The following is a 27,648-nucleotide window of genomic DNA, read 5'->3' as shown; positions in this document are numbered from 1 at the left end:
TGGAAGCATAAGCGATCACATGACCATTCTGCGTCAACACACACCCTAAGCCTTGAAAGGAGGCATCGGTGTAAACACTGAAACCATCCGATCCTGACGGTAACGCCAAAACAGGTGCAGAAGTCAGAAGTCGACGAAGCTCTCTGAAACTATCTTCGCACTCAGATGACCACTCAAATGGAACATCCTTCCGAGTAAGTTGCGTCAATGGTCTAGCTACCTGAGAGAAATTCACGATGAAGCGACGATAATACCCTGCCAGACCTAGAAAACTACGGATCTCGGCCACTGACGTCGGACGTGACCAATTCAGCACTGCCTCAATCTTACTAGGATCCACAGAAACTCCTTCCTTGGAAATCACATGACCAAGGAATACTACACGATTAATCCAGAACTCGCACTTACTCAGCTTAGCATACAATTGCTTCTCGCGAAGAATCTGCAACACAATCCTCAAGTGATGGGTATGCTCTTCCACACTGTGAGAATAAATCAAGATATCGTCGATGAAAACCACAACAAACTGATCTAGACAATCCCGAAAGACTCGGTTCATCAGATCCATGAACACCGCTGGCGCATTTGTCAATCCGAATGGCATAACTAGAAACTCGTAATGCCCATATCGAGTACGAAATGCAGTCTTGGAAATATCATCATCTCTGACTCTCATCTGATGATAACCCGATCGCAAGTCAATCTTGGAGTAAACAGAGGTACCCTGAAGCTGATCGAACAAGTCATCAATACGAGGTAATGGATACTTGTTTTTGATTGTCACACGATTCAGCTGGCGATAATCAATACACAATCGCATCTATCCATCCTTTTTCTTGACAAACAAGACTGGAGCTCCCCAAGGTGAAACACTCGGGCGAATATAACCTTTATTAAGAAGATCCTGCAATTGCTGCTTCAATTCCCTCATCTCTGACGGAGCTAGACGATAGGGGGCACGAGAAATCGGTGTAGTCCCTGGCATTAATTCGATGCCAAATTCCACATCTCTAATCGGAGGAAAACCAGGAATCTCATCTGGGAAAACATCAGGAAACTCACAAACCACTGGAATATCATCTGTATCAACATTACTTGTGGATGAATCAATCGCATAGATGAGGTAGCCTTCCCCACCCGACTCTAAAGCACGACAGGCTTTCAGAGCAGATACCACTGGCATCGGAGGTCGCGCTCCCTCACCATAGAAAAACCAACTAGAGCTCTCAGTCGTACGAAACTGAACAAGCTTCTGGTAACAATCCACAGTAGCTCGGTAGGTAGTCAACAGATCTATACCCAGAATACAATCAAAATCTTCCATCTCTAGGATCATAAGATTCGCAGTCAACTCGTTGCCCTCAAAATCTAAAGGACAACCCATCACTAGACGTTTTGCTAACACCGAATGACCCATCGGAGTAAAAACGGAAAGAATGACATCTAGAGAAACATACGGTAACTTATGACGCTTAACAAATCGTGCAGAAATGAATGAATGTGATGCTCCGGTATCAATAAGAACAAAAGCAGGAATACCGCATAAACAAAAAGTACCTGCTATGACTCTCCCTGTCTCATCTGCAGCCTGATCCTGGTTCAGCGCAAATACCTGACCTTGGGCACGAGGTCGAAGGTTTGAACTACCCATTGCCTGACCCTGCATCCTTTGCTGAACAGTCGTCTGAGATCCGGAACCAGATCCTGCTCCACCTCGCAACTGAGGACAATTCTTTTTAAGATGACCCATCTCTCCGCACTGAAAACAAGCTCCCGCGGCTGATCGGCACTGCTCCGATGGATGGTTCTTTCCACAATGCACACAAGAAACCTTCTTCTTACCAAAGCGAAAAACACCGCTAGACCGAGATCCAGATCCAGAAGAAGAAGAACCTGACTTCTTGAAAGACTGAGATCGAGGGCTCAAAGTATTCGGAGGTCTAGAAGAAAGGATAGACCTACCACGCTGGAGACTGATCTCTGCCTGGCGACACCGGTTCACTAACCCATCATAAGAAGTAGGATTATCGCAGACAGTGACTCGATCAAAGATCTCCTGGTTAAGACCCTGAAGGAAATGGTCATACTTGGCCTCAGAACTGCCACTAATATGAGGAGCAAAGGGTAACAACTCGAAGAACTTCTGCTGATATGCATCAACAGACATACTACCCTGCTTAAGATTCAGAAGTTCAATCGTCTTTGCCTGGCGAAGAGCTGGAGGAAAATATAGCTGCATGAAAGCTGCACGGAAATCGGCCCAAGTCACCCTACCCTGAGCCTGGACTATCGGCGCAGAAGTCGATCGCCACCACTTGCGCGCACGGCCCTCGAGAAGAAAACCAAGGGTCTCCATCTGCTGCTCTTCGGTGCATTGGAATGCACGGAAACAACTCTCCATGCGCTCTAACCAATCCTCAGCAACATCGGGAGTCTCACCACCGACTAAAGGCTTAGGCCCCATCTGAATGAAACGGTGCATCTCAAAACGCCTAGGCCCATCACGACGATGACGATGTTCACGATGACGCCTACGATCGTCCTGGTCACCCCAACGACCTACACTCCCCTGACTACTCTCATCACCAAGGTGGTCAGCCATCGCTACAAGATAGAATGGGGAAAATGGTAAAATGGTCAACGAAAATCCCAAAACAGAATCTATATCCCAAAATCATAAGCATGCTCTGATACCATAAATGTAGTGACCCGTTCCAGAATCACCTACTAATCAAGAATTAAGCATGCAATTAACTTAATTAATAACAATCAGAGATAATTGCGGAAAAGGCCAACAAACGATAGTTATACAACCCAATCGAAATCCAGAACAACTCGAACTAAAATGAAAATATGCGGTACAACCATATCGAAACAAAACAGTACTGAAGAACTAACTCAATCGGCTACTCAACGTCCTCCTCATCCTCCTCCTGAGCCATCCAACCTGAGGCCTGTCCCGTGGGAATGGGGTGTCCAAGATAAACAAAACCGAGGACGTGAGCGATAAGAACGCCCAGTACAAAAGCATGAGTATACAAGCCTATATGAAATGCACATGCTATGATATGATACCAGGGTAGTCAAGAAACAGGAGTCACAAAAGATCTCAATATGCTCAGTCTAGAGGCGCCAAGTGGATAGTGCCGCGCGGTACTCCTCTGGGTCACTGCATCCACTACAAGATCAGACGTGGACCTAAAATGTCCCGGATCACCGAAGCCCTCCGGACCCGTCGGCCACTGTGTACTCTCGGTGTCCATGCGTCCACAAGACAGGGCTGAGCGGCCCCACAAGATATAGCTTATCTCGAAAGAGATACAGCTCAACAATAAAGGCTATCTCGAAAGAGATACGGCTCAACATGAAATGCAGCATGCAGCATAAAGCGTGACATAATAGCATGCATCATATGACATATATCAATACAGCAAATAATCATGCAACACATATAAGAATGTATACTCGACCAGGATATCTCGGATAGTACTTTCGTACCTCTAGTAAAGCAATCCTAGTCCACAGGAAATCCTATCAATCGGGTCTAGTCCGTCGTCTGCCCTGACGATACTGAGCTTCCTGACTGCCCTTCTCGGACCGTCGGCTATGCCCGGCTGCTCTGTCCGGGCTGCTCTGTCCTTCCCGGGTTGCTCTTCCCTTCCTGGGCTGATCTTCCCTTTCTGGCTGCTCTTCCCTTCCCGGGCTGATCTTCCCTTCCCGGGCTGCTCTTCCCTTCCCGGGCTGCTCTTCCCTTCCGGGGCTGCTCTTCCCTTCCTGGCTGATCTTCCCTTCCGGGCTGATCTTCCCTTCCTGGCTGATCTTCCCTTCCCGGGCTGCTCTTCCCTTTCTGGGCTGCTCTTCCCTTCCTGTCTGCTCTTCTCTTCCCGGGCTGATCTAGAGAGCTAAAACTTGCATTTAAAGACACAGTACCCTCTCCACAATGAGAAATCCCATGGCCTATTTATAGACCTCAGCCTGCATGAACGTGTCAACCAAATCCCATGCATCCGGACATCTGTCGCTAGGCAGCATGCACAAAGACACCTCACCTTACATGCATGAACGTGTCAATCAAATCCCATGCATCCGGACACCTGTCGCTAGGCAACATGCACAAAGACACCTCACCTTACCTGCATGAACGTGTCCAAGAGTTACCATGCACTTGACACCTGCCCGGCAGGCGTGTCAACCAAATACTATTCCCGGGCTGCTCTTCCCTTCCCAGGCTAATCTTCCCTTCCCGGGCTGCTCTTCCCTTCCCTTCCTGGCTACACCTCGGCTTACTCACACGAACTCTAAAGCCAAAATACACATGATTTACTTAATTAAAGATACTTAATCATGTTTATTTAAATAAATAGGATTCGGGCTACTACAATGCAGGTGGGTGTATAAGGTTAAGCTTAAACCTGATGGTGATGTTGAGAGATTCAAGGCACGTTTAGTGGCCAAGGGGTACACGCAACAGCCAGGCATTGAGTTCCATGACACTTTCTCACCCACTGCGAAGATTGTGACAATTAGATGTCTCCTCAATGTGGCTGTGAATCATGATTGGCCCCTTTTCCAAATGGATGTCACCAATGCATTTCTCCAAGGTGATTTGGATGAGGATATCTACATGGAGCTCCCACAAGGCTACAAGGTTCAAGGGGAGAACAAGGTCTGTAAGCTGCGAAAGTCGTTATATGGCCTGAAACAGGCTTCTCGCCAATGGAACATGAAGTTTTCGAATGTTATGATGGAAGGTGGTTATTGCCAGTCTCAACATGACCATTCTTAGTTTTTTAGGCGTGATGATAATTCACTCACTTTGCTTGTAGTATACGTTGATGACATTGTCATCACTGGGAGCTGTATAACAGCCATTACAAATTTGAAAAAGTTTCTCCACTCCAAGCTGCAGCTCAAAGATCTTGGATGTCTTAAATATTTTTTAGGCATTGAAGTAGCACGCTCCAATAAAGGCATCTATCTCAGCCAAAGAAAATATGAATTGGAACTTATTGCTGATACAGGGGTGGCGGGAGCCAAACCATTTGATACCCCAATGGAGCAAAACAAGAAGCTCACTAGTCACGAACTTGACTCAGTTATACAGCAAAATCAAAGCTACACTTCAATGGATGCTTTGCTGGTAGATCCAAGTGAATACCAGAGACTAGTCGGTAGGTTGATATATTTGACCATAACACGCCCGGACATCTGCTATGCAGTGCAATCTTTGAGCCAATTTATGCATGCTCCGAAGACGTCTCACTTTGATGCGGCTATTCGAGTTGTCAAGTATATTAAGAGAAATCCTGGTCAAGGAATTCTTTTGAAGCCTTCTACTTCTATGTCTCTTACGGCATATTATGATTCGGATTGGACGGCATGTTCTATGACTCGTCGTTCTGTTACTGGTTATTGTATCAAGCTAGGGACTTCGCTTCTATCTTGGAAGTCCAAGAAACAAAACACCATTTCACGATCCTCTGCGGAAGCTGAGTATCGGGCCATGGCGACCACCACATGCGAAATTGTTTGGATCGTTGGCCTTTTACGTGATATGGGAGTTCACATTCGTAGTCCTACAACGTTATTTTGCGATAATATGGCTGCCATTCACATTGGTGCTAATCCAGTGTATCATGAACGGACGAAGCACATAGAGATAGATTGCCACTTGGTCCGAGAGAAGATCAAGGAAGGGCTTATATGTACTCGATATATCCATACTCATCAACAGCTTGGAGACATTTTCACAAAAGGTTTGGGAAAAGCTCAGCATGCTTACTTGCTTGAGCTTCTGGGAGTCTGTGATTTGTATCAACCTTGAAGAAGGACCCCGTCTTATTGTACAAGTCGAAACTCTTCAAGCTTGTTGTTCACACCCACATCAAGCTTGAGGGGGAGTGTTAATTGTAGATGCTTTCACGTTTCTTTAATATTTGTTCTTTAGAAATACGTTTATTGGTGCTTTACACCAATTGTATAAGACATAAACGACACAACGGTTTTGAATAACAGAAATCATTTTCTCAACTCTCGATTTCTTCACAACCAAATTATGTAAATAAAAACTATTAGGAGTAAATTGTAGGTGTTGAATGTTTTTGTGTCTTTTAAAACCATTTTGTTTGTTTTTTTACTAGTACTAGTACGAGGAGGTGTGAAGTGAAGAATCGCTCAAAGCGTTTTCTTATTCACGAATTTATCAATCCTCAAGTTTTAAATTTAATGACTTGACATCAATTTGGTTCATATTAAACACTGAATTTGATTTGGAACTTGAAATTATTATCCACTAGTTGTCAATTATCTAAGTTATACATCATTAAATACATTATAAAAACCGTTACGGATCAATTTTTTCGATTTTAATTCGTTTTGAGTTTTTTTTTTTTTTTTATTTTTCACTTAATTATAAATTTGATTTAATACTATTCTTTATATTTTTAGTTGATTTTTTGTATTTAATTAAAAAAACCACTCCAACTTGGAACTGGAAATTTGTCACTCCACCAGCAGCCCCAATCTCCGGCAACTTACGGCGGCTCCGATAGTGCGAGAGAAAAAATATGAGGAGAAGAAAAGATCGAGCAATTCAAGCAGCCGGGGATGAAGATATCAACAAGAAACCCACGCTCAGTAGATATTGTTCGCCAGTGAACAATATATTTACGCTTTGTTTGGTTCTGCGAATAATTAACTCATTGCTTGTGCAGACATATTTCAATCCAGATGAACACTGGCAATCTCTTGAAGTTGCTCATAGAATCGCTTTTGGGTCTGCCAATTTTCTACGTTGTTGATTGATGAACCCATTTTTATCGTCTAATGTGTTTTCGAATTTCTATTCAGGTATGGACATTTGACGTGGGAATGGAGAAAAGGTTTAAGGAGTTACTTACATCCGCTTCTCTTTGCTGCTCTTTATAAAATCCTTGCCTTTCTCCGGCTTGATTCACCTTGGTTCATGGTAACTTCTGCTTAACTTTTCTTGTTATTGCTCATAGAGTCGTTTTCTTGTCTTTATTTTTATATTTTATCTTGTTGTATTGTCGTCGTATCTTAATCGACAAGAAATATCACGTTGCAAAGGTTATCATTGAAAGCTCTCTGTGATCTTCTTCAGTCTGTTAGCACAGTAATATTCCCATTTTTCTCAAAGTCGAAGTTTGGAAACCTTTTGCAGACAAGGACCCCTCGATTGCTGCAGTCTGTATTCGCAGCTTTGGGTGATCTATACTTGTACAAATTATCCAAGATCTTGTTTGGGGACCGTGCTGCAAATTGGGCAGTATCCTCACGTGGGATGAATGCTTTCCTTTTTCCTCTTGTTTTTTGTTTTCCTACTTTATTGCAACTCTTATGATTTACATACTGATGGCTTTCAAACTCTTTCATGTTGCTTCCTTTGGTTTGGTGATAATACATGTTGCTTAATGGATGGTGATGAAGTACTTAACATATGCCACAGCTCTTCGCACAACTGACCAACTGGTTCATGTTTTTCTGTATCACTCGTACATTATCTAATTGTTTAGAGTCGGTTCTCACACTTGTGAGTTTGTACTACTGGCCTTGCATTAGAGTATCTCCCAATGCAGCTTCCTCTAGTTCAAGAAAGTTTGCGTTGGTCATGGCAGCACTAGCATGTGCCATTCGGCCGACAAGTGCTGTCATATGGATTTATGTTGGTACTTTGGAGTTGTTGTTGACTCGTGATAAGCTAAAGTTTGTCCTTCTCGATGTCCTTCCAATTGGGTGAGTAGTTCAAGTTCTTAGTTTTGGTTTACTTCCATCTGTCTCTGTTTTATTTTTCTTACCTTAGTCACGGTGGACATTTGTTGGGTGAACTCTATTGAAGAATAACTCTCCTTGTCCTTATTCCAATATGAGCTCACTAACTTGTACTCTGTCTAAATGTTTAGAGTTGGTTCTCACGCTTGTAAATTTGTGATACTGGCCTCGTATTAGAGCATCTCCAATTCCAGTTACCTCTGGTTCAATAAAGTTTGTTCTGCCCATGGCACCGCTAACATGCCCCTATATTTTATCTTTTTATCCCAGTCAGTGACCATGCAAAATACCTGTTTATGCTTCCATTTGTTTCAATGTTTATTTTTCTTATCTTAGTCACGATGGATATTTTGTGTTAGCTCTATTGTATAGCACCTGTCACTTGCCTTACTCTGATATGAACTAACTAATCATATATTTTGGATTCACAACATTGACAGTGCAAAATACCTGCTTATGTTCTACTTCATAATTTATGTATGAACTAACTAACAATGATATTTGCTTTGTGTTCCAAATTTTCCCAGGGGACTGGTGCTCGGTCTCACTACATTATTGGATCGTTTAATGTATGGTTCATGGGTGATCGTGCCTCTGAACTTTGTAAAATTCAATTTCCTTGCTTCTGGTGGAGACTACTATGGAACTCATCCATGGCACTGGTACTTTTCTCAAGGATTTACTGTCATGGTATTTACATATCTACCATTTTCCTTCGCTGGTTTTATCATGTCTAAACAGTGGAAGCTTTGTGGACTGGTTGCATGGGTTTTAGGAACATATAGTCTCCTTGGTCACAAAGAATTCAGGTACTGTGTAATTTGCAGTTCTATTTGTAAGATTGAGTGCCTACAACCATAGTTAACTTCTAACGGTGCAGTTTAGATCTTTTTAAACCTGTACAATAGTTCAAGTACCGTAGGTACTGTCAGGTGCTTTGACAGTCGAAGAAATTGTTGTTCCCCAATACTTTTACTTAGCGCACTAAATTCATTTTTCAAACATTAGTGCTTCTCATTATTGTCGGAATCCAAATATCAGGTTTGTTCTTCCTGTACTTCCTTTAGCACTGATGTTCTCTGGGTACTCTTTAGCGAAGTTAGGCTTATCTGAACTGGCAAAGACGAAACTGAAAGAGAGTTCAAGCTCGTATGTTAAGCGCCTTTCCAAGCTGCGAATGGTGGTCTCCTTCTTGCTCCTTACCAATATCCCAATGGCATTATATATGAGTATGGTTCACCAGGTACATGATTTCAATTCTTCAATTAATAAATATGTCAATCGAAGTATGTTCTATTTTTATTAGAAGACCAAGAGTTTTCTGATACACGTGGTTACTGTGTGTCTGTTTCGTTCTTTTTTACAAATTCACCCATCTGATTTGACTGGACTGCTACTTTACAGAGAGGAAGTGAGGATGTAATGAACTATCTCTCGAAGGAGGCTAGCGAGAACAAAGTGAAAAATATACTCTTCTTGACACCATGCCACGCCACACCATACTACTCAACATTGCATCATGATCATCCTATGCGTTTCTTGGATTGCACACCAAGGTGAAAATACCAAATTTCCTGATACAGTTTTTGAAGATTTCAGATCTTTCCGGGATATGACTTCGTTTTTGTTTCAACTGGTCGTTCAATCAGCGAAGTCAAAGGAATGTTGGATGAGTCTGATCAATTTTTACTGCATCCACTTGGTTTTGCAACCGAGTTGGTCAGAAACTGGTCTTTACCTAGCCATATTGTGCTGTTTGATGCACAAGAAAAGCTATTAAAGGAGTTCTTTTTGTCACGTGGTTTCCGCGAGGTATATATATTTGATTAGTTTTATAACCACGCTCTGACATGTATATATCGTGGACCTGTGGTAGATGGCAACTCATTCGGAATTGTTTTTCGACGGACAGGTAAGGCGATTCTTTCATGCTCACTTCAAGGTGGATCGAGAATTACAGTCATCGGTTGTTGTTTATGCGCTCCAAGGCTACTAACTTCGCATCTGATATAAATGAACAGGTCATCTGATCTGATTTCCAAAATTTCACCATTTTTTACGAAACGCATGTTCCTTAAATTATGCATTACACTCTTTTTCTTTTTCCATTCGCTTCTATTCTAGGACTTGTTGGGAACCCTTCTCATGAGATATTAAATTAATTCCTCGTTATCTTTGGTGGATAGATTTATTTGATTTTCTGGAAACACGGTATATGGGTTCTTCGAATTGGATACAAGTCATATATTTATGAGGCTCGAATGAATTTATAATGTGTGGATTATGTATATGATACATGTTATAATTATTTAAATAGTTGTTGACGGAGTTATCAAGATTTCCAGAGTTGGTTCGAAAAAATGTGGACTTGTTGTTACATGGGGGCTCCAAAATTAAACGCATGCACATGGAAGAGGTCACCTTCTTAATCGCTACTCGCTCCTATAATTAAATAGTATATAATAAGAGGCTAGGGGGGATTTTTTAATTAAGTTTGACAACTATTTCTTGATTGATGGATGGATATAATTCATCACGGTGAAGCAGATTTTAGACTTTATATTCAATTCATATTATACATTGTATCATGAAGAAAATTGGAAAAACAAAACTGTAGAGGGATTAATTTAATTTATTTTTTTATAAAATATATATATATATATATATATATATATATATATATATATATATATATATATATGTCCATGCTGGTAAATGTAGCGGAATATCAGATCTTGATCGCAGTAAGAAATATATAAATTATTATATTCATAATATTGTGTATGGTTAGCCGATCAAGTATTATTTTACAAAGAAAAGTGGGTTAATTTGCATGGGCCGGGAGTCACTTGAGCAGTGTGCTATTGTTGTATATATGTCTCGTTTTGTATTTTAGTTTTGACAAACAAAATGTGATGTTGTGATGTTTTCTTTGGGTCTCCATTTTTCACATGAATTGGGGGCTTACCAGACTGGCAGGGACAAAAAGCTACACCTCATCTACGCTTCCAAATGCTTCATTATTAAATTTTAGATCCACATTCTATTTTCTCCTTTCATTTCTTGAATTTAATCCAAGCGTGTGCAAATTAATATATATATATGGAAAAATACAAAAAATAAGATGGACTAAAAATCATAAAATAATTGAAGAAATGCTTCGAACGGTCCAAAAACTGAAGTAGAAAAGCCGTGATTCATAAGGAAAAAGGGCTCTACTGAAGTAATGCATTTTGCATCTCCAAAAAGTTCACCCTTACCTATACCTTTGACTTCCAGTTTATATGATTTGTTGTCTTTTGCACGGGAATTAAATATTTTAAAATTTTAAAGAAAAAAAGGGAATAGAATAGAAGCACTGAAATAAGAATGAGATCAGATGCAAAAACATATTATTAATTCACAAACCCCAGTGTATATATATATTATTATTAATATACAGTGGAAAGTAGGCCGTTCGGATTCACGAGCAAAATTCAATTATTAACTGCTCAAGATTTACCTTTTCTTCGAATAATATTATAAAATAGATAATCGAGACTTTAATGTTCATTGGGGTTGATGAAAATGAAATGGGGTTCTTCCAAGTCAACTGATTTTTATATGTCTCGCCAAATAATTCCATCTTAGCCGAGTTTTACGCAGTATAATTCATGTTATTACATTAAATAATGTCATATATTATGCTAGGATTTTTAAATATCATGCGTATAAACTTGCAAAATATTGGGAAGATTCGTAAAAATACAATCTTCGCATGCATTTAATGAGATGTACAGTGGGAACACATTTTTTACTTGTATTATTTTACAGGCAATTGTATTAGATATATATAGATTTAATTGTAATTATTTGAGGTAATTTACTTGGATCCATTAATGATGCTGCTGTGGCTGTGCTGATGAATTTATTGCTGCAAATTCAAATCTCACCATCTGTGCATCACATTTACTTCCCCCTCCAGCCAGCTCTCTCCTCCTCTGTGATTTTGACCTTGCAGGTTTCTTCTTTGAGCTAAAATTTCATTCTGAAAATAAATCTTTTAGCCCTTATCACAAACTCTATATTCATCCCTCCACAAATTCTTATCCAAAACTTGAAGAAACCATTTCTCCATTTAGCCAATGTTTTCCCACGTCTACTCATTTATGATGTTTGAATAAAGATCCAATCTTGGTATTTGTTTCAAACTTTCCAAGAAAAATATGAATAGGGTTCTTGAAATCAAAGATCAACAGCCATATTTTCTCTTCCAATCACCCCCACCCCCTATAGCCGCTTCAAAATATTCGGTTCTGGGTTCAATCTGAATAATAAGGTAAGCCCTAGTGTGCTTCTAATCATAATAATCATCGCGATTATTTTCTTCATATCCGGGCTACTTCACCTTCTTGTTAGATTCATATTAAGACCTCCAAACAGGGATCCTGATGAAATGGAAAATGTGACAGCCCTTCAGGGCCAGTTGCAGCAGCTTTTTCATTTGCATGATTCTGGTGTTGACCAGTCTTTTATTGATACCCTCCCCATTTTCAACTACAAAGCCATTATAGGAGTGAAGGATCCCTTTGATTGTGCGGTGTGTTTATGTGAATTTGAGGGTGAAGATAAGCTCAGGCTACTGCCTAAATGCAGCCATGCTTTTCACATGGATTGTATTGATACTTGGCTTTTGTCTCACTCCACTTGCCCCCTTTGTAGAGCAAGTTTGCTTCCTGATTTTAATACTAGTAACACAAACCGTTCCCCTATAGTTCTTGTTCTTGAATCTGGGGGTGAAAGTTCGAGGGAGATTGTTTCTGATAGAGAGGTTACAAGAGTGAATTCCCAGTTGAGTCTTCCACGTGATGGCGAAGGTGGGGGTGATTTTAAGCTGCATCATGCAGATCTAACGCAGGATTCTTGCGAGATTCACGAGGGCAAGAAAGTAATTTTGGGTGGTGGGGAAAAAGTTGTTTCAGTTAAGCTTGGGAAGTTTAAGAATGTTGATAATGGAATCAGTCATGAAGGTGGTTGTAGTAGTGGTGGTGAAACTAATGCTGATGCAAGACGGTGCTTTTCCATGGGGTCATTTGCTTATGTAATGGACGAGAATTTGTCTTTGCAAGTTCCTATAAGAAACACTCCCGTGAAGAAACAATGTAGCAAGAAACCTAGTATCCCTTTGACACCGGGGCATAGGCAAGCTATGTCTGAATGTGGATTCGATTCCAGGGTCGAATTTAATGGATTCGAGGCATTTCGGATTCTTGAAATCCAAGATGGTGAGAAGGGTGCAAGTGGTAACAGTAATCGCAATGGTAACAAGTCCATTGGTAGAAGCAAGAGGGAAAGTTTTTCGGTCTCGAAAATTTGGCTGCGGGATAGGATAGATAGGCCCAACGGAGTTGCAATGGAGTCGTCAAGACGTGCGGTCTCGTTCCGGTTCCCATTGCATCGGAATCCAGTGGGTGCCAATGAATTTAAGGCCAAGAATGGTGGTGGATGTGGGAGGACTATTTCGGAAATTGGTATAAGTAGGTGGGCAAATGGAGGTGAAGATGAAATACAAAGTTGCAACAGTTTGGATTCAGAAACAAGTGCACCATCTTTTGCTCGGCGGACTCTACTTTGGCTTATGGGACGGCAAAATAAATTGGTTCACTCCTCTTTTTCTGCTAATGTTTAGAGGGCTTTTTTTATTTAAATTTGTTTTTTTTTTTTTGGGCATTTTGGTTGTTTGTTTCTTTTGGCAGAGAAAAATTGGTTGTTTTCTTGGTTATTATTATTTGCATAAAATGTTTGGAGCTATTGTGTATACATAATTTTAATTTTGTTGTATTATATTTTTTATGGGTTTATCCAAGATTTGATTTTTATTTTGATTTTTACCATTTCTTGCATGACACAAATATCTATCGAAAGATTCCCCATCTTATTAGTCCACGTACTTATACAACTACTATACCATTCGAGTCTTTTTCAACTGTGAAGGCATGTGTTCATATTTTCATTCCTGTAAAATATAAAGTTTATCCTCTTATTTTATTTTTTATTAAAATAAAACTTGTACTATCACCTTATTAAATTAAAAATCACAATTGTTTCATCTAATTTAATCGAGTATTAAAGAGACTGTACGAGGTGTTGTTTATTTGTAGAAATCTAACATCTTGCGCCATGTTTTGATGCATGTGCTCAACATTTAAAGTTGTGAGCTACACTTGTCCTTGTTAGTTTTGAGAATTTATTTGGACCCATTTTTCCCCATACGTTTATATAATTTGTTCAGATTGTTTTAATTCAGTATTATTGATACTAATTTGAAGATGTACGTTGAATTGATTGTGGTAAAATTTCCAAGTACAATAAAAATTGTAATGAGAGATTAAATGTAAAATAAGTCCGGAATGATGAATTATGGTAAAAAAATAATTGAAAAGGGGGAATGGAATGGTGGTCACAGCCTGTAGCATTTAATGAAAGGCGTATAGTATACACACATTGTCTGTTGTTATACGTATGACCTATCATCATCTACTTTTCTACTCAATTACTTTCTATTCAGGTCATTTTGATTTTGAAATCAACTAACTCATGTTCAAATATATAATATAGATCTATACTCTTTTTTAAAAAAAATAATAATTTAACGTGATTAAATTTATAGTTTGAAAAAATAAAAAATGAATAACGTTTGAAAACATAAATGAAAAATAAAAAATCAGAAGTGAATATAATACTTGATTAATAACTTGTCTTAATACTATATATATATATATATATATATACACACATTCAGAATTAACATTTTGAATTTCGATTAAATTAAGTAGAAGCTAAATAACATGAGTACGAAACACATAATACTAAATTTCTTAAGCGAAAAGTCAAAGAACAATTTTCTAAGTGATTACATATATTTTCGAATTTGAACCTAATTTTAAAATCACGACAACTTTTGTGATATCGTTTCATGAGTTAATTTTATGGGACGGATAACTTACTCAAAGCGACCAACAAAAAATATTGTCGAAAGTACTACTTTTCATTTTATATATAAATGATATAGATACGTATAAGAGGACCTACCCTTAAAATTATTAATGGTTGTTATGTAAAATGATGTTACATTTTTACAAATAAAATAAAATAGAATTGAATCATATGAAAAAAAAATATATTAGAGAAATAGAAATGGGCACTAAATGAGATTTGAAGTCCATATTTAAATCTTAGGGCCTCACACATATCACTAAGGGCCATGCAGAAGCCCCAACTCCAGCAAGATTTTAGATATGGGCCCACAAGTTATATATCAACGGCCACGATCGACTGGCGTTGTGGAATCGTCGCATTTCTTCTAATTTTCATACGAACAGAGATTCGTATTTCCTACCATCTCAATCCTCGAAAAGATAGGATCATAGGAAATATGCTGTCTGCAATAACGCTGCCCATTCTTGATGGCGTCGTGGTGTTATCCGCACGCCACTTATCTTCATCTAAATCTTTGCATCCACCTATGGTTAGGTGAGTCTTTCGCTAATTTTCTGTTACCCATTTTTAATGAGCCATCAAATTTTCCAATCGTTTATCCTATGAGCGTGTGGGTGGAGCCAAGTTGTAATCTTTACATAGCAATCTTTACGGAGCACTGGGTGAACTATTTTAGGTTCATAGATTTCGGCAGATTGTGTGGTTCTTGAAGTTAATTTAAAAGCTTGGCATCTGTCCCCCAGGCCCCAATTTGTAATCTCTTTATACGATTGAGGAAATGACATCTGAATATTTGTCTTTGATTATTGATTGTCATCTGTAATTCAGAGTTCTTGTTTAATTCCCCTTTCTGGAAAGGACCGGACACGTCAAAGATTGTTATTTTGAGATTCCTTAATTTGAATTTGTGCTAGCATGCCGCATTTTATGTTTAGTGCGATATAGTGGAATATGTAAAGGGGTGGACCAGGATTCTTGGGCCACGAAACATACAAAGTTGAAAGAATTGCTATTGAAGTTTGACCCCTCTCAGCGCTTGCTTGTGTTCGTTTTGTTGGTTAATGTTCTGTTCCTTAACCCAATGTTTTTTGCCTAATCATTTAGTTATCTTTATGCTAATCTATAATAAGTTTTGTGAGTATCCAAGTAATTTAATTAACGAATCAGGTTATCTTTGGAACACTCAGCCAGTAGCCACTGTTCGTAAGTTAATTAGTGAATCAGGTTATCTTTTGGAACACTCGCCGGTAGCCACTGTTCGTAAGTTAATTAGTGAATCAGGTTATCTTTAGGAACACTCAACAGCAACCAGTGCTTCTTCCAACAGAGAATATGCTTCCCGAAATTTCTTTTGCCTGATCTTGTGAGACCTTTATCGAAATCTGCAACGACTTTAATAAAGCATTTTTTTTCAGTTGGCTGTTTCAATCCTTCTAATTTCCGTTCCTTTTGCAGATGGGGATTGAAAAGAGAACAAGACATAAGACTGCATCCTCGAAGCAGTCGAGCAATCCTTGTATTGGCGAATCCAAATGTATGCACCAACCAAGGCTTCTGCATGTATAATGCCCAATTTAATGGTTTGAATATGCTGAAAGCACTTTTTAGGTATGTGATTGGTGGTTTTCAACCATCATGTTGGTGTACGACTTAGAGGAAATTGCTTGAACGTGATTGTTTATCATTCGCCGAGTCAATAGGTTGTCAAAACTAACTAGCCCTTGATTTGTTGCTTTGGTCCTAAATAAGTCGCACTTGAGTTTTGAGGTGGTCTTTCGTGCTATATAATTTGCTCTCAAGTTCTCCTTAACGAGAGGCATGATGCGTCCTTTATCAGCGCACAGTATGTTAAGAAACTAAGCATTTTGTGCCTATTTAACCATTGATATCCATCATTGGACCCTCTCTTTTCGAAGAAGGGTTTTGAAGAGACCAGTTTTCTGTGTTCTTTGAGCTAGTTAAACTAGGGAACCTTGTGGAACTACGAGTCAATCGTTTTAATTTGTATGAACACATTTGAGCTTGCTGGCATAAGCTCGTGTACATATTGTATTAATGGAAAGAATTTCCATTTTTATGTTTTTGTTTTGTTTCTTTTATATGATAAAAGATATTTTTACTCCTCGAAATAGTTGAAAAATCAAATAAATTTCTAATGGAAGGGGTATATCTTTCAAATGCAAAATTTATGGTGGATATCTGTCAAATGCAACAATAGTATCTATAATCTTTGCTAATCTGTAACAAAAAGTTCATCTATAGATCATCTTTTTGGCCCTCATTTAGGTATCTCCAGGCAAAGGAAATTCAAACAAAGTAGTGATCATGGTCGATCCTTTGGAAGCCAAGCGATTGGCATCGAAACAAATGGCTCAAATTAAAGAAAAAGAGAGACTCAGAGTAAGTTGATAATATTGTGATTGAACGTTTTCTTCTTCATTATTTATTGCATATTTGAGATGTTTCATATTTATGGTTCCTAACAATAACTTGACCGAGTCACCGCAGAAACAACACAGAATTGAAGCAATCAATGGTGCTTGGGCCATGATTGGTCTTACAGCAGGATTGGTCATTGAAGGTGGAACCGGTAAAAGCATCATGGCTCAGGTAAGATAATATATTTACTCGTTCACAAAGTGGATGTTTCTTGGTAAATTTAACAAAGTTCGAGTAGTTTTACTTCTTCGATTTGTTCTTATCACAGTTTGCTGGATACTGGGCGGCTTTTATCGGGATTTTTGTGAGATAAGTTTGGGTTTGGGATCAATATATGGCTGATTTTAACCTGATCATTCATCGGTTCTGCTCCAAATTGATTCCTTGAAAATGGCTGGTGAATATCTTTGTTGTTTTTCAGTGTTATACATGTAATACGAGGATATCTTGTTGTTTAGCAGAGTAAATATTGTAAAAGCTCCGCTTAGGTATTTATGCTGCACATTAGTAAAATGAACTGATTAAACCAGCAAGATATTTACGTCATAATTATATTATATTATTCCGATTAAGTTCAATCTACTCTTCCCAAGTGTACAAGAAGATAGTATAGAGAGCATATTTCTATTCTGGTATACTGTCCTATTATTTCTGCATGAAGAAGAGAGATGCTGCCAGTTATTTCTCTAGGGTAGTCAGATTCATTCCAAGTGCCCTTTCTGTTAAGTTTATTGAAAATAATTGTTTTGCTTTTAGACTTCATAAGATATTTTGGCAACTTATGAGCGTTTATATTTAAATTTTAAATGAAAATTTTAAAATATTTGTATAAGATTAATCCTCTTGGGAAAAATCGATAATGAAATGCTAAAAAAAATGAGAAATATAGTGGAAAAAAATGGATTTTTGAGTATAAAAAATAATTTGAATTAAAAATTTATCCTACGAGCTTGTTTTTAAACATAACCATTTTTTTATGACATACTTTTGGTGCAGTACGCAACTTGTTTAGTATCATAGATTCCTAAGCTCAATAACATACGGATCATTGGTCATATAATAATCAATTCGTTTTCAGCAAATAGTCAAAAGTCAACCCTTACGTGTCCGACATAACTCCGCATGGATTGCTAGTACGATGGAGAGAATCTTGTCGCAGGACTAGCAATCCATGCGGGGTTATATCGGACTGGATTACTTCGGTAGAAGTATTAATATTAAGATTCTCTCCATTGGGATTCACATGGGTCAAATTCAACATCTCATGGCGTTACAAGATACCGCGCATAAAGTAGAGGAATTAAAGGAAAAATATAATGGGAAAGTTGTGTTGTTAGGTGTAGATGATATGGACATGCATGTTCAAGGGGATAAGTTTGAAGTTTATGGCACTGGGGCTGGTTTTGGATGATAATCCCGTTTATAAGGAACATGTGGTTTTAGTTCAAATGCACCGAGGAGTCGAGGTGAGGATATTCAAGAAGTTCGTAATGAGATCAGGAAAGTTGCAATGGAGGTTAATCGAAAACATGGAAAGCTGGGGTACGAGCCAATTGTTTGTCTCAACGGGACGGTGTCTTCTCAATAAAAAGTCGCATATTACGCCATATCAGAATGCATTGTGTTTATTGCAGTTCGAGATGGAATGAATCCGATCCCATATGAGTATATATACTATATCTAGACAAGGCAGCCCTGAGTTAGACAAGGATTTAAGACTTCATGATTCTGCCATACATAGGAAGAGTGTTGCTATGGTTTCAGAATTCATCGGGTGTTCTCCATGACCATCCCTCAGCGGTGCAGTGACTGAGGCCATGGTTTCAGGAATCAGGATGGCCGACTCTGGGAGAGAGTTGCGCCTAGAAAAGCAATAAAATTTTAAAATTCAATGTATAATTTTTTAAAAAGTATAAAATTAGCAACGACAATTCGTTATATGTTTTCTTTTCGAGGAGTGTCTGTTTTCTTTTGAATTTTGAACACACTGGTCTTTACTAAATATTATCACGATATGTCTATCTTCTTTCAAGTTCACAATTAATTCTACGCTTTATCATTATTGATGTGTTTTTTGTAAAAAAAAAAAAAATGGGTGTAAGGTTTCATTATTGCGGCGTGAAGGACCAGCAACGTCGGCGCATTGAAATGGAGCCACATTTTTGGTACATAAATAAATTCAAGAAAATAAAAGTTTGTACTAAAGCTCTAAGTAGTAGCTTAAATGTTATTGGACAAAATAATTTTGAGTTAAATTAAACTTAAATTACTTGCATTCGTTCTTGTATTTTTCAAGAAAAATATGTATAGATGGAATTATTACAATTGGCCACTTTGTATTAATGAGAGATGAGACTTGCATATGATTTAATTTAAGCGCAGTCAATTATTGTTGACTCATTGCATACTTAGCACAAAGTACTGAATCAGCGGAACATTCCATTTCCTAAATCCATGGATCCATCCTACATCACACACACACAAACTTGCTGTCTTTTCCCACTAAAGTTCTCAACTTTTCCCTTTTCTGTGACCGCAAATCAGTCAAGAAAATCATCATAACTTACCGGAATAATCGAGCATTTTTCTTCCATTAATTTTGATTAATGGGTCATCATTTGCGACTTTTATGATTTTTTCCATTTCAAGATTTACTTCTTTCGAGATGGATTTCAAGAACGAGAAGCAAGTGAGGTATGTCAGTTGTTTTTCTCACACGGGTTTTTTGTTATCGCGATCCCTATGTTCAAGAGAAGAGGGGGGGATTTGGTGGAATGTGCGAAATGTTCAAGTGATGGGCTCTTGAGTTGAGTTGAAGGCAGATCATATTTATGCAAATATGGGATTTTGTTCGAGTAAAGCTGGATGAAGCCTAGTAATTTTTCTTGGTTTTCTAATTTCAAATCTTTTCATTATTGTAGGTGCAAAAGTTTCTGAAACATTAGTCCAACTTGGTCTTGCTCTTTTTGCTTCAAAATATTCATCGTGGGATATTCCGTTTGTATTGCTGAGAAAATTAATGAAAAAAATCATATGTAAGCACTGGATCTAGGATATCTACAATGAACTTATATAATTTTATATTTAAACTTCTGGGATGTAACCTTGTACACTCGATCTAAATTTTTATGGTATGCCCTGCTCTCAGAGCTGTTTAATCTCCAGACTTTGGTTGAAAGTAGCATGGAAACTCTAGCGGTTTAGTAAGATTTTCTCTGGGATATCACTAGAAAAATTGTTTTGGTGATTTCTGCCGATTTTTCTTGATTCTCAGGTTTTACACTGATGAGAAGCAACGGATGAAATTCATGTCATGGGGACAAAACACTAACTCTTCAGAATCCAAAAAATCATCCTCAGCATATAAGTTTTCATTAAATTCTGGCATTAAAAGCAAGATTAATAATCCTCTTAAGTTTGGAGATCTTAAGGTAGTTCCTGCGGATCATGAACCATGGTACAAGCATATACTTGACCCGGGTAGCGAGATTGTGCTAAACTGGAACAGGGCTTTCATAGTTTCTTGCTTGTTGGCCCTATTCGTGGACCCTTTGTATTTTTACCTCCCTGGTATAGGAGGCAGCCAGAATTCTTGGTGTGTTAAGACAGATTTAAATCTGCGAATCTTTGTGACATGTTTCCGTACAATCGCCGATCTTTTTTATCTGTTGCATGTGGTGCTTAAGTTTAGGACAGCATACGTGGCGCCTAGTTCACGTGTGTTTGGTAGAGGCGAGCTTGTTATGGATCCCAAGAAAATTGCCTTTAGATATATTAAGTCAGACTTCTTCATTGATCTAGTGGCAACACTTCCTCTACCTCAGGTACTATAATTCATGTGTATGATATTGTCTTTTGAATATGCTCCCATTATTGTTCACTTTCTGAAATTTAGCATGCTTTCACTTTTATATATGTAGATTGTCATATGGTTCATCATACCAGCAACAAGGAACAGTCGAACTAATCATAACAACAACGCCCTTGCCTTGATTGTGCTTCTACAATATATTCCAAGGTTATATGTCATTTTCCCACTAAGTTCCCAAATTATTAAAGCAACGGGAGTCGTCACTAAAACTGCTTGGGCAGGGGCCGCCTACAATTTGCTGCTCTACATGCTAGCTAGCCATGTATGCTAGTCTCAAACCGTGCAATTTTAGTTACACCATTATTTCGTCATAATTACTCAATGTTTGTTTCAATATTGTCATTATTATAGGTCTTGGGCGCAGCATGGTATGTTTTATCAGTTGATCGATACTTGTCTTGCTGGAAATCAATATGCAAGAAAGAGGACAGCCCTACAAAATGCTTCCTTGAATATCTTAACTGTGATGCTGGTGATAATGAACACAAAAACATTTGGATCAGTGCCACAAAAGTGTTTGAAACTTGCAATCCTGATGAAAGCAGTTATTTCAATTTTGGAATATTCGAAAATGCTGTCAAAAAGCAAGTTGTTTCATCAAGTTTTGTCCAAAAGTATTTCTATTGCTTGTGGTGGGGCTTGCAGAACCTTAGGTACCTTTTCCCGGCCATCTTTCATATTTTGAGATATTGTTTATTTAATTAATGATCCCAATAATCGCTTTCAATTTTTGTTGCTGTAATTCTTGTTTAATTTTACTCCCAGTTCATACGGTCAGAATCTGTCAACAAGCACGTTTATTGGGGAGACGTTGTTTTCCATACTCATTGCCATCTTGGGCCTCATTCTGTTCGCGCATCTGATTGGAAATATGCAGGTGAATGAGAAGATTCAGCTGGTATTCCAACTTCAAATATTTGTCATGTCAAACCGGACTCACATCAATCTGTTTCTATATGTAGACATACCTCCAGTCTCTAACCTTGAGGCTTGAAGAATGGAGACTGAGACGAAGAGACACGGAGGAATGGATGAGGCATCGGCAACTACCAGAAGACTTGAGGAAACGTGTGAGTCGTTTTGTTCAGTACAAGTGGCTTGCAACTCGAGGAGTAGATGAAGAATCTATTTTGCTCGGTTTACCAGCCGATCTTCGTCGTGATATTCAACGCCACCTATGCTTGGACCTTGTCCGACGAGTATGATTCTTCTTACTCTCTTGCCATTTAGCTTCAAAACTTGGCGCTCTAATCTTACTGAACCAGATCTGTCAGGTTCCTTTTTTCTCACCAATGGATGATCAACTGCTCGATGCAATATGCGAGCGCCTAGTCTCTTCCTTGAGCACTGAGGGCACCTACATTGTTCGCGAGGGTGATCCCGTGACCGAGATGCTCTTCATTATCCGAGGTAGGCTCGAGAGCTCGACTACAAATGGTGGCCGGACTGGTTTCTTTAATTCCATTGCTTTAAGACCTGGAGATTTCTGCGGAGAGGAGCTTCTTGCATGGGCCTTGCTCCCGAAGTCAGCTCTAAACTTGCCTTCTTCAACCAGGACAGTGCGGGCTCTTGTTGAAGTTGAAGCATTTGCACTACGAGCCGAAGATCTTAAGTTTGTAGCGAATCAGTTTAGACGGCTACACAGCAAGAAGCTGCAGCACACATTCCGGTTCTACTCCCACCATTGGAGGTCATGGGCAGCCTGCTTCATACAAGCAGCATGGAGACGGTATACTAAGAGGAGAAAGATGGCTATGGATCTTGCTCGTTTGGAGGCGCTTAGGTTGGACAAGATGACAAAAGAAGAAGCTGAAGATGGGGAACGGGTTCCGTCTGTTACAGAGAGAACATCATCAAATCTTGTAGTGACAATACTGGCTTCACGATTTGCCGCAAATACAAGGAGAGGAGTTCAGAAGATTAAAGATGTGGATTTGCCAAAACTACCGAAACCCGAGGAGCCCGATTTTTCAGTCGAGCAAGACGATTAGCTATATGTACCATCACAAGAAATATGGCTTTGATCACCAAAGAGAATACTGCGACTGACTGATAAGCATCTCACTTCAAAAAGAATCTTACAAACACCAGTTTTTTCGCGATAAATACATTAATGGTCCTAGTTTCTTTATAAAATAGAGTTAAAATGTAGAGTATGTCCCTGATTTTGTTTTAGTCTTGAAGGGGGTGAACATGAAATTTAACCAAGCAGGTCGTAGAATGACTTTTCTCCAGCTACAAGTGTTTACAGCAACGATGTCAATCTTCCAATTGGTTTTGCTACATTTTCATTTCTTAGAAACATCAATTTGCAATCTATGATTTCGATGGAACTTTGGTAGACGGGATTTGGAATGAAGAAAAAAAAATAGGATTTTCTGATGAGATATGGTTTAAATAAGTGAAATCCTTTTAAAAATCCACGGTAACATCGTACGACTGATCAAACCGTAGTCGGAGACAATCAGGTGGGTTATTAGAAAATGACTGGGCCAGGCCCGACAAAGTAGTAAAAATAAGTGGTCCCATTTTGCAATAGTGTGGATGAACCTCACGTCTACGGGAGGACCATTTTCATAGCCCAATAATCAAATCAGATTGGAATTTCAGCAGCGACTGTTGGCCGAAATAAATCAAAGTGGACAAAAACGATCTATATCTATATAAATATATGGATTGAATTGTGAATTTCTTCTATTGTCTCCATTAAAATTATATTCTAATGACACTTTATTTTCCTTTTATGTAATTAGTTAATTATTATTATTAATCCATTGACTAATTATTATTTATTACTCTTTCACTCACTTTTTCAAGAAAATCACTATTATAAATAAATACATGATTATTTATTTTTTCATCTACTCATTTAACAATAATCATTAATATATTTTTATTGTTAATTTTAAAATTATTTACTTTAATATTTACATTGACATCAAATTCACAAAAAATCACTATCATAATGTTAAAAATTTAAATAAATTGTTAATCTATACTAATTCACAAAAAATCACTATCATAATGTTATAATCTATATCTATATCTATATAAATATACGGATTGAATTGTGAATTTCTTCTATTATCCTCATTAAAATTGTTCTCTAATGATATTTTTTCTTCCTTTTATGTAATTAGTTAATTATTAATCCATTGACTGATTATTATTTATTACTCTTTCACTCACTTTCATGGCATGACTATAAATAATATCAAAGTATTTATTCAACAACTAATGATTCGAAACAATATGTAATAATATTATTTATAAAATTAATTGATTTTGTGAAAATACCTTACAAATAATAGTAATAGTGTTATACATTCTTTTATTAAAATATATAATACAAAAAATTATGCTAACAGAGGTTTCGAACTTATTTTTACAATTTATGTATTAATTATATTTTTCATAATCTTAGTTTTTTTACAAATAATACAAAAAAAAAATTTATGTTTAACAAAACAGAAAATAAGAAATTATAAATTTATATGTCGATGTTTAATCTATATTTATAAATTTAAATAAATTGTTAATGTTACGAACATTAATGTAATAATGGGAAAACAAATAGAGATGAGTGTGATTGAATAAAATTAAATTATTAATAAATATTAAGGTAATATAAAACATTTTTTCCCATTTAGAAGGTAGATATATATAGATTACTTATGTATCAATAAAATACGTGATTGAGAGAAAATGTTTGTATGTAAGTGATTTCATTGCAAACATTTAAGTTATTTAATCAATTTTCAATATATGATGCTAAATACATATTACTAAATAATATAATATCTATTAATTAATCTATTAAATATATGACTTTCATTTGTAAGCTTACTATTATATTATTTTTTTTGTTTTACAATTTGTCATGTTAATGTGTTATTTAAGTTATTTTTTTATCTTAGTTTAATAAGATCATTAATAGTGTATTTAACTCAATCAAACTAATTATTATTTTAATTTACTTTTAAATTTAATTTTAATTATTTAAATTTATATATTGCCGTCAAATATTAATAGGAAGACAAAGGGAGATGAGTCGGACTGAATAAAAATAAATTATTAATAAATATTAATGTCATACAAAATTTCTTTCTCCCATTTAGAATAAAAATATTTTCAAACTCTTGATGTGTCAATATAGATATGTGGTTGAGAGAATGTTTGTATGTAAGTGATTTCAAACACTGTTTTTAAGTTATTTAATCAATTTTTTTATAAATGCTGCTAAATAAATATTACTAAATAATATGCTCCATTTGATCATTTTGTGTTCTTGCAATGAGGAGTTTTTTTTATCATAGCGTTAACATGTTTGATTGTTATATGTCATTTGTATTGATCATGTAATTGTTTTTGGATTGTTTATGTGATTTGTTGTTTGCACGAAGAAAAGAGAAACAAAATCAAATATCCAACAAAAATGGTTATTTTTCAATTTTTATTGTTGAGATATTTTGTTAATTTTTAAACACATAATGCATGTTTTCTGTTTGCTTAGATTACTTAGTTTGAAGTGACTTATAAAATATTAAAAAAATTGAAATATTTTTTCGTTTTTACGTTATGTCTCAGAATATCAAGAGATAATATTTTTTATTTATTGAGACAATTGTATTTCCAAACTTCTGTCCATAAATAAATATTTAATTTTTTTACGACATTATTATATTCTCTAATCAATTTTTTTTTTACTTAGATTGATAGAAGACATTTTAATTTGAGTTTTTATGTTCTTGCTTACATTATTTTTGTAATATTATTTATTATGAAAATAATAGGTGAACTACAAAATTTGGTAGGTCTAAGAGTCCTCTGATGAACGACAAATATGGATAAATTATTAAAATATATAATATCCAATAGATTTTTGGCATGCGATTTTGTTCTAATTCAATGATTATGCATGATTCCAAGTTTTAATTATATCACAAGTTAACACATGCTTTGTTGTTGCTAGATATATTTTGTCAATAATATAATATTTTTCTATGGTTTAAGAAAAATTGTGTGACTTTGTATTATATTTTTACGGCTCCTTTTCTAAATGGTTTTCTTATAATTTCAAGGCACCATTTTTCATTTGTGTTTTTTTAAAGAAGTAGAATGAATATCTATAAAACGATGACATTAATAAGGCGTCTTCTCTTTATTTGAAAAAAATATTGAAAAATTTATACAAATTATGAATAATATGAGTTAATATTTAATTTGAGAGTGATTTATGCTTTTTACATAACTGAGATTCTCATTCTCGAACTCTATGTGGATGATCTTATTGTCACAGGCATAAAAACCTCTATTTCATCTTGAAAGATATGATGAGCAGCTTTCAGATTTTGAGTTGACCTTTGCATGCCGGTATCAAAAACCGATGCCTTACCACTTGGCTATACTCCATAGGGCTGCCTGAGCCGGATCAATAACAGATTCATCAGGTAATAGTAGATGCCTTTTACTCATCTCTGCCCGGATCGGCTTACTAATGGAATGCTCTAATACGTTACAAAATTTCGCTTTAGCCAATGACTCAATCAGAGAATGATGGAGATGGAGTACTTGGGATCAGCAGAATTCTAAAACTACGGAACCAACTGGTTTCACACCGGGAGAACAACATCCGGAGGAACGACCCCAACAGTTTGGAAGAGATTCCATATAGATGAAATCGTGGAAGCGGACCTTTGATTTCCTTGGACCACGCAAGAATTCGTCGTCCGATTGAATCTGCTTGTTCCTGGATGCCGATCGAAGTAAAAGGAAGCCTCCCTTAGTCCATTTCTTTTGTCCTAGAATCAGGGGTCTCTCTCGCCTGCGAATCCGTGGCTAGTCATTCCCACCTGCTAGCAGATCAGAAATATTTGTATGGGTATGGAATGTCCTACTCCTGCCTGAGCTTTCCGATCAACCAATCCTGCTCGTATATACTCCAATTTCTTTGTTATTGTACTAAATAAATTATTTTTAAACTTTGAGTTATCATTTTTTCCTTATCGAGGTTGTTTGTGTTATGATTTTTTTATTCGTTTTGGTTATTATTGTTGGCGGTAATTGATTTTTCTGATATTATATGATGTGTCTTGTTGTTTATAAAAATAAGTATGAGAGTATACCAATCAAAGCCACGTATTTTAGGTCTTCTGTTCTACGAAGAGAATAATAAATGGTTTCTGTGAATTATATAATTTTTTGGTTTTTCATACATATAGTCTACGAAATACGTCAAATTTTGAACAAAAAAGTTAAGACAAACATAGTAAATGAAAAAAAAATAGACATGTTAAATAAAAAAAATAATGTTGTGTATTACTATGTTGGGTGCAATAATTGTCCCTGCTTGGTAGAGCGGTCGAACCGTGGTGCTTGAGCTACTGTGCGGTTTAAAAGATTTAAGTTGCACCATTACTACTAGCTATACTTTTGGTAAAGCGGCAAGCGCTCGGCCCTACAATTGGTATCAGAGCCAAGGTCACGGGTTTGATTCCCATTGATTGCGAATAGTGCAATTATTGAGAGGGAGATTGTTGGGTGCAATAATTGTTTCTGCTTGGTAGAGC

The 27,648-nt window shown here is 37.0% G+C and overlaps 4 protein-coding genes across 14 annotated transcripts; all 4 read left to right on the top strand.

The window, feature by feature from the left end:
• Positions 1 to 6,448: 6,448 nt before the first annotated feature.
• On the top strand, positions 6,449 to 9,963 carry LOC140815864 (mannosyltransferase APTG1-like). 2 transcript variants are annotated; one of them, XM_073174872.1, is made up of 10 exons: positions 6,454 to 6,636; positions 6,714 to 6,775; positions 6,850 to 6,967; positions 7,184 to 7,288; positions 7,469 to 7,755; positions 8,319 to 8,600; positions 8,833 to 9,034; positions 9,196 to 9,347; positions 9,441 to 9,603; positions 9,704 to 9,963. In XM_073174872.1, exons 1-10 carry the CDS (start codon positions 6,607 to 6,609, stop codon positions 9,785 to 9,787), a joined length of 1,485 nt encoding a protein of 494 aa, XP_073030973.1. In that variant the 5' UTR covers positions 6,454 to 6,606; the 3' UTR covers positions 9,788 to 9,963. The 2 variants fall into 2 exon arrangements, with proteins under 2 accessions (XP_073030966.1, XP_073030973.1); XM_073174865.1 differs by having other exon boundaries at positions 6,449 to 6,775.
• A 1,666-nt stretch (positions 9,964 to 11,629) lies between these two features.
• On the top strand, positions 11,630 to 13,629 carry LOC140815857 (RING-H2 finger protein ATL13-like). Its single transcript, XM_073174855.1, is given in 2 exon segments — positions 11,630 to 12,081; positions 12,084 to 13,629. Coding segments are annotated over 2 exon segments (1,461 nt in total). The 5' UTR covers positions 11,630 to 11,996; the 3' UTR covers positions 13,460 to 13,629.
• A 1,510-nt stretch (positions 13,630 to 15,139) lies between these two features.
• Positions 15,140 to 17,711, top strand: LOC140815831 (uncharacterized). Of its 7 annotated transcripts, none has more exons than XM_073174807.1 (5): positions 15,141 to 15,303; positions 16,225 to 16,303; positions 17,056 to 17,169; positions 17,278 to 17,379; positions 17,477 to 17,709. In XM_073174807.1, exons 1-5 carry the CDS (start codon positions 15,206 to 15,208, stop codon positions 17,519 to 17,521), a joined length of 438 nt encoding a protein of 145 aa, XP_073030908.1. In that variant the 5' UTR covers positions 15,141 to 15,205; the 3' UTR covers positions 17,522 to 17,709. The 7 variants fall into 7 exon arrangements, 4 of the variants coding, with proteins under 4 accessions (XP_073030924.1, XP_073030908.1, XP_073030932.1 ...); XM_073174814.1 differs by lacking the exon at positions 15,141 to 15,303 and adding an exon at positions 15,318 to 15,445 and having other exon boundaries at positions 17,477 to 17,711; XR_012114455.1 differs by lacking the exon at positions 15,141 to 15,303 and adding an exon at positions 15,385 to 15,522 and having other exon boundaries at positions 16,225 to 16,377.
• A 1,899-nt stretch (positions 17,712 to 19,610) lies between these two features.
• Positions 19,611 to 23,362, top strand: LOC140815785 (cyclic nucleotide-gated ion channel 17-like). Of its 4 annotated transcripts, XM_073174802.1 has the most exons (8): positions 19,611 to 19,902; positions 20,130 to 20,243; positions 20,483 to 21,032; positions 21,129 to 21,341; positions 21,431 to 21,732; positions 21,845 to 21,956; positions 22,042 to 22,278; positions 22,345 to 23,362. In XM_073174802.1, coding segments are annotated over exons 2-8 (2,142 nt in total). In that variant the 5' UTR covers positions 19,611 to 19,902; positions 20,130 to 20,241; the 3' UTR covers positions 23,071 to 23,362. The 4 variants fall into 4 exon arrangements, with proteins under 4 accessions (XP_073030903.1, XP_073030900.1, XP_073030901.1 ...); XM_073174799.1 differs by lacking the exon at positions 20,130 to 20,243 and having other exon boundaries at positions 19,612 to 19,902; XM_073174800.1 differs by lacking the exon at positions 20,130 to 20,243 and having other exon boundaries at positions 19,614 to 19,902; positions 22,354 to 23,362.
• The last annotated feature ends 4,286 nt before the right edge of the window (positions 23,363 to 27,648 follow it).

The sequence above is a fragment of the Primulina eburnea genome, chromosome 2, assembly GCF_022965805.1.
Source record: "Primulina eburnea isolate SZY01 chromosome 2, ASM2296580v1, whole genome shotgun sequence".
NCBI lineage: Eukaryota > Viridiplantae > Streptophyta > Magnoliopsida > Lamiales > Gesneriaceae > Primulina > Primulina eburnea.
This window is presented reverse-complemented; position numbering and strand designations above follow the sequence as displayed.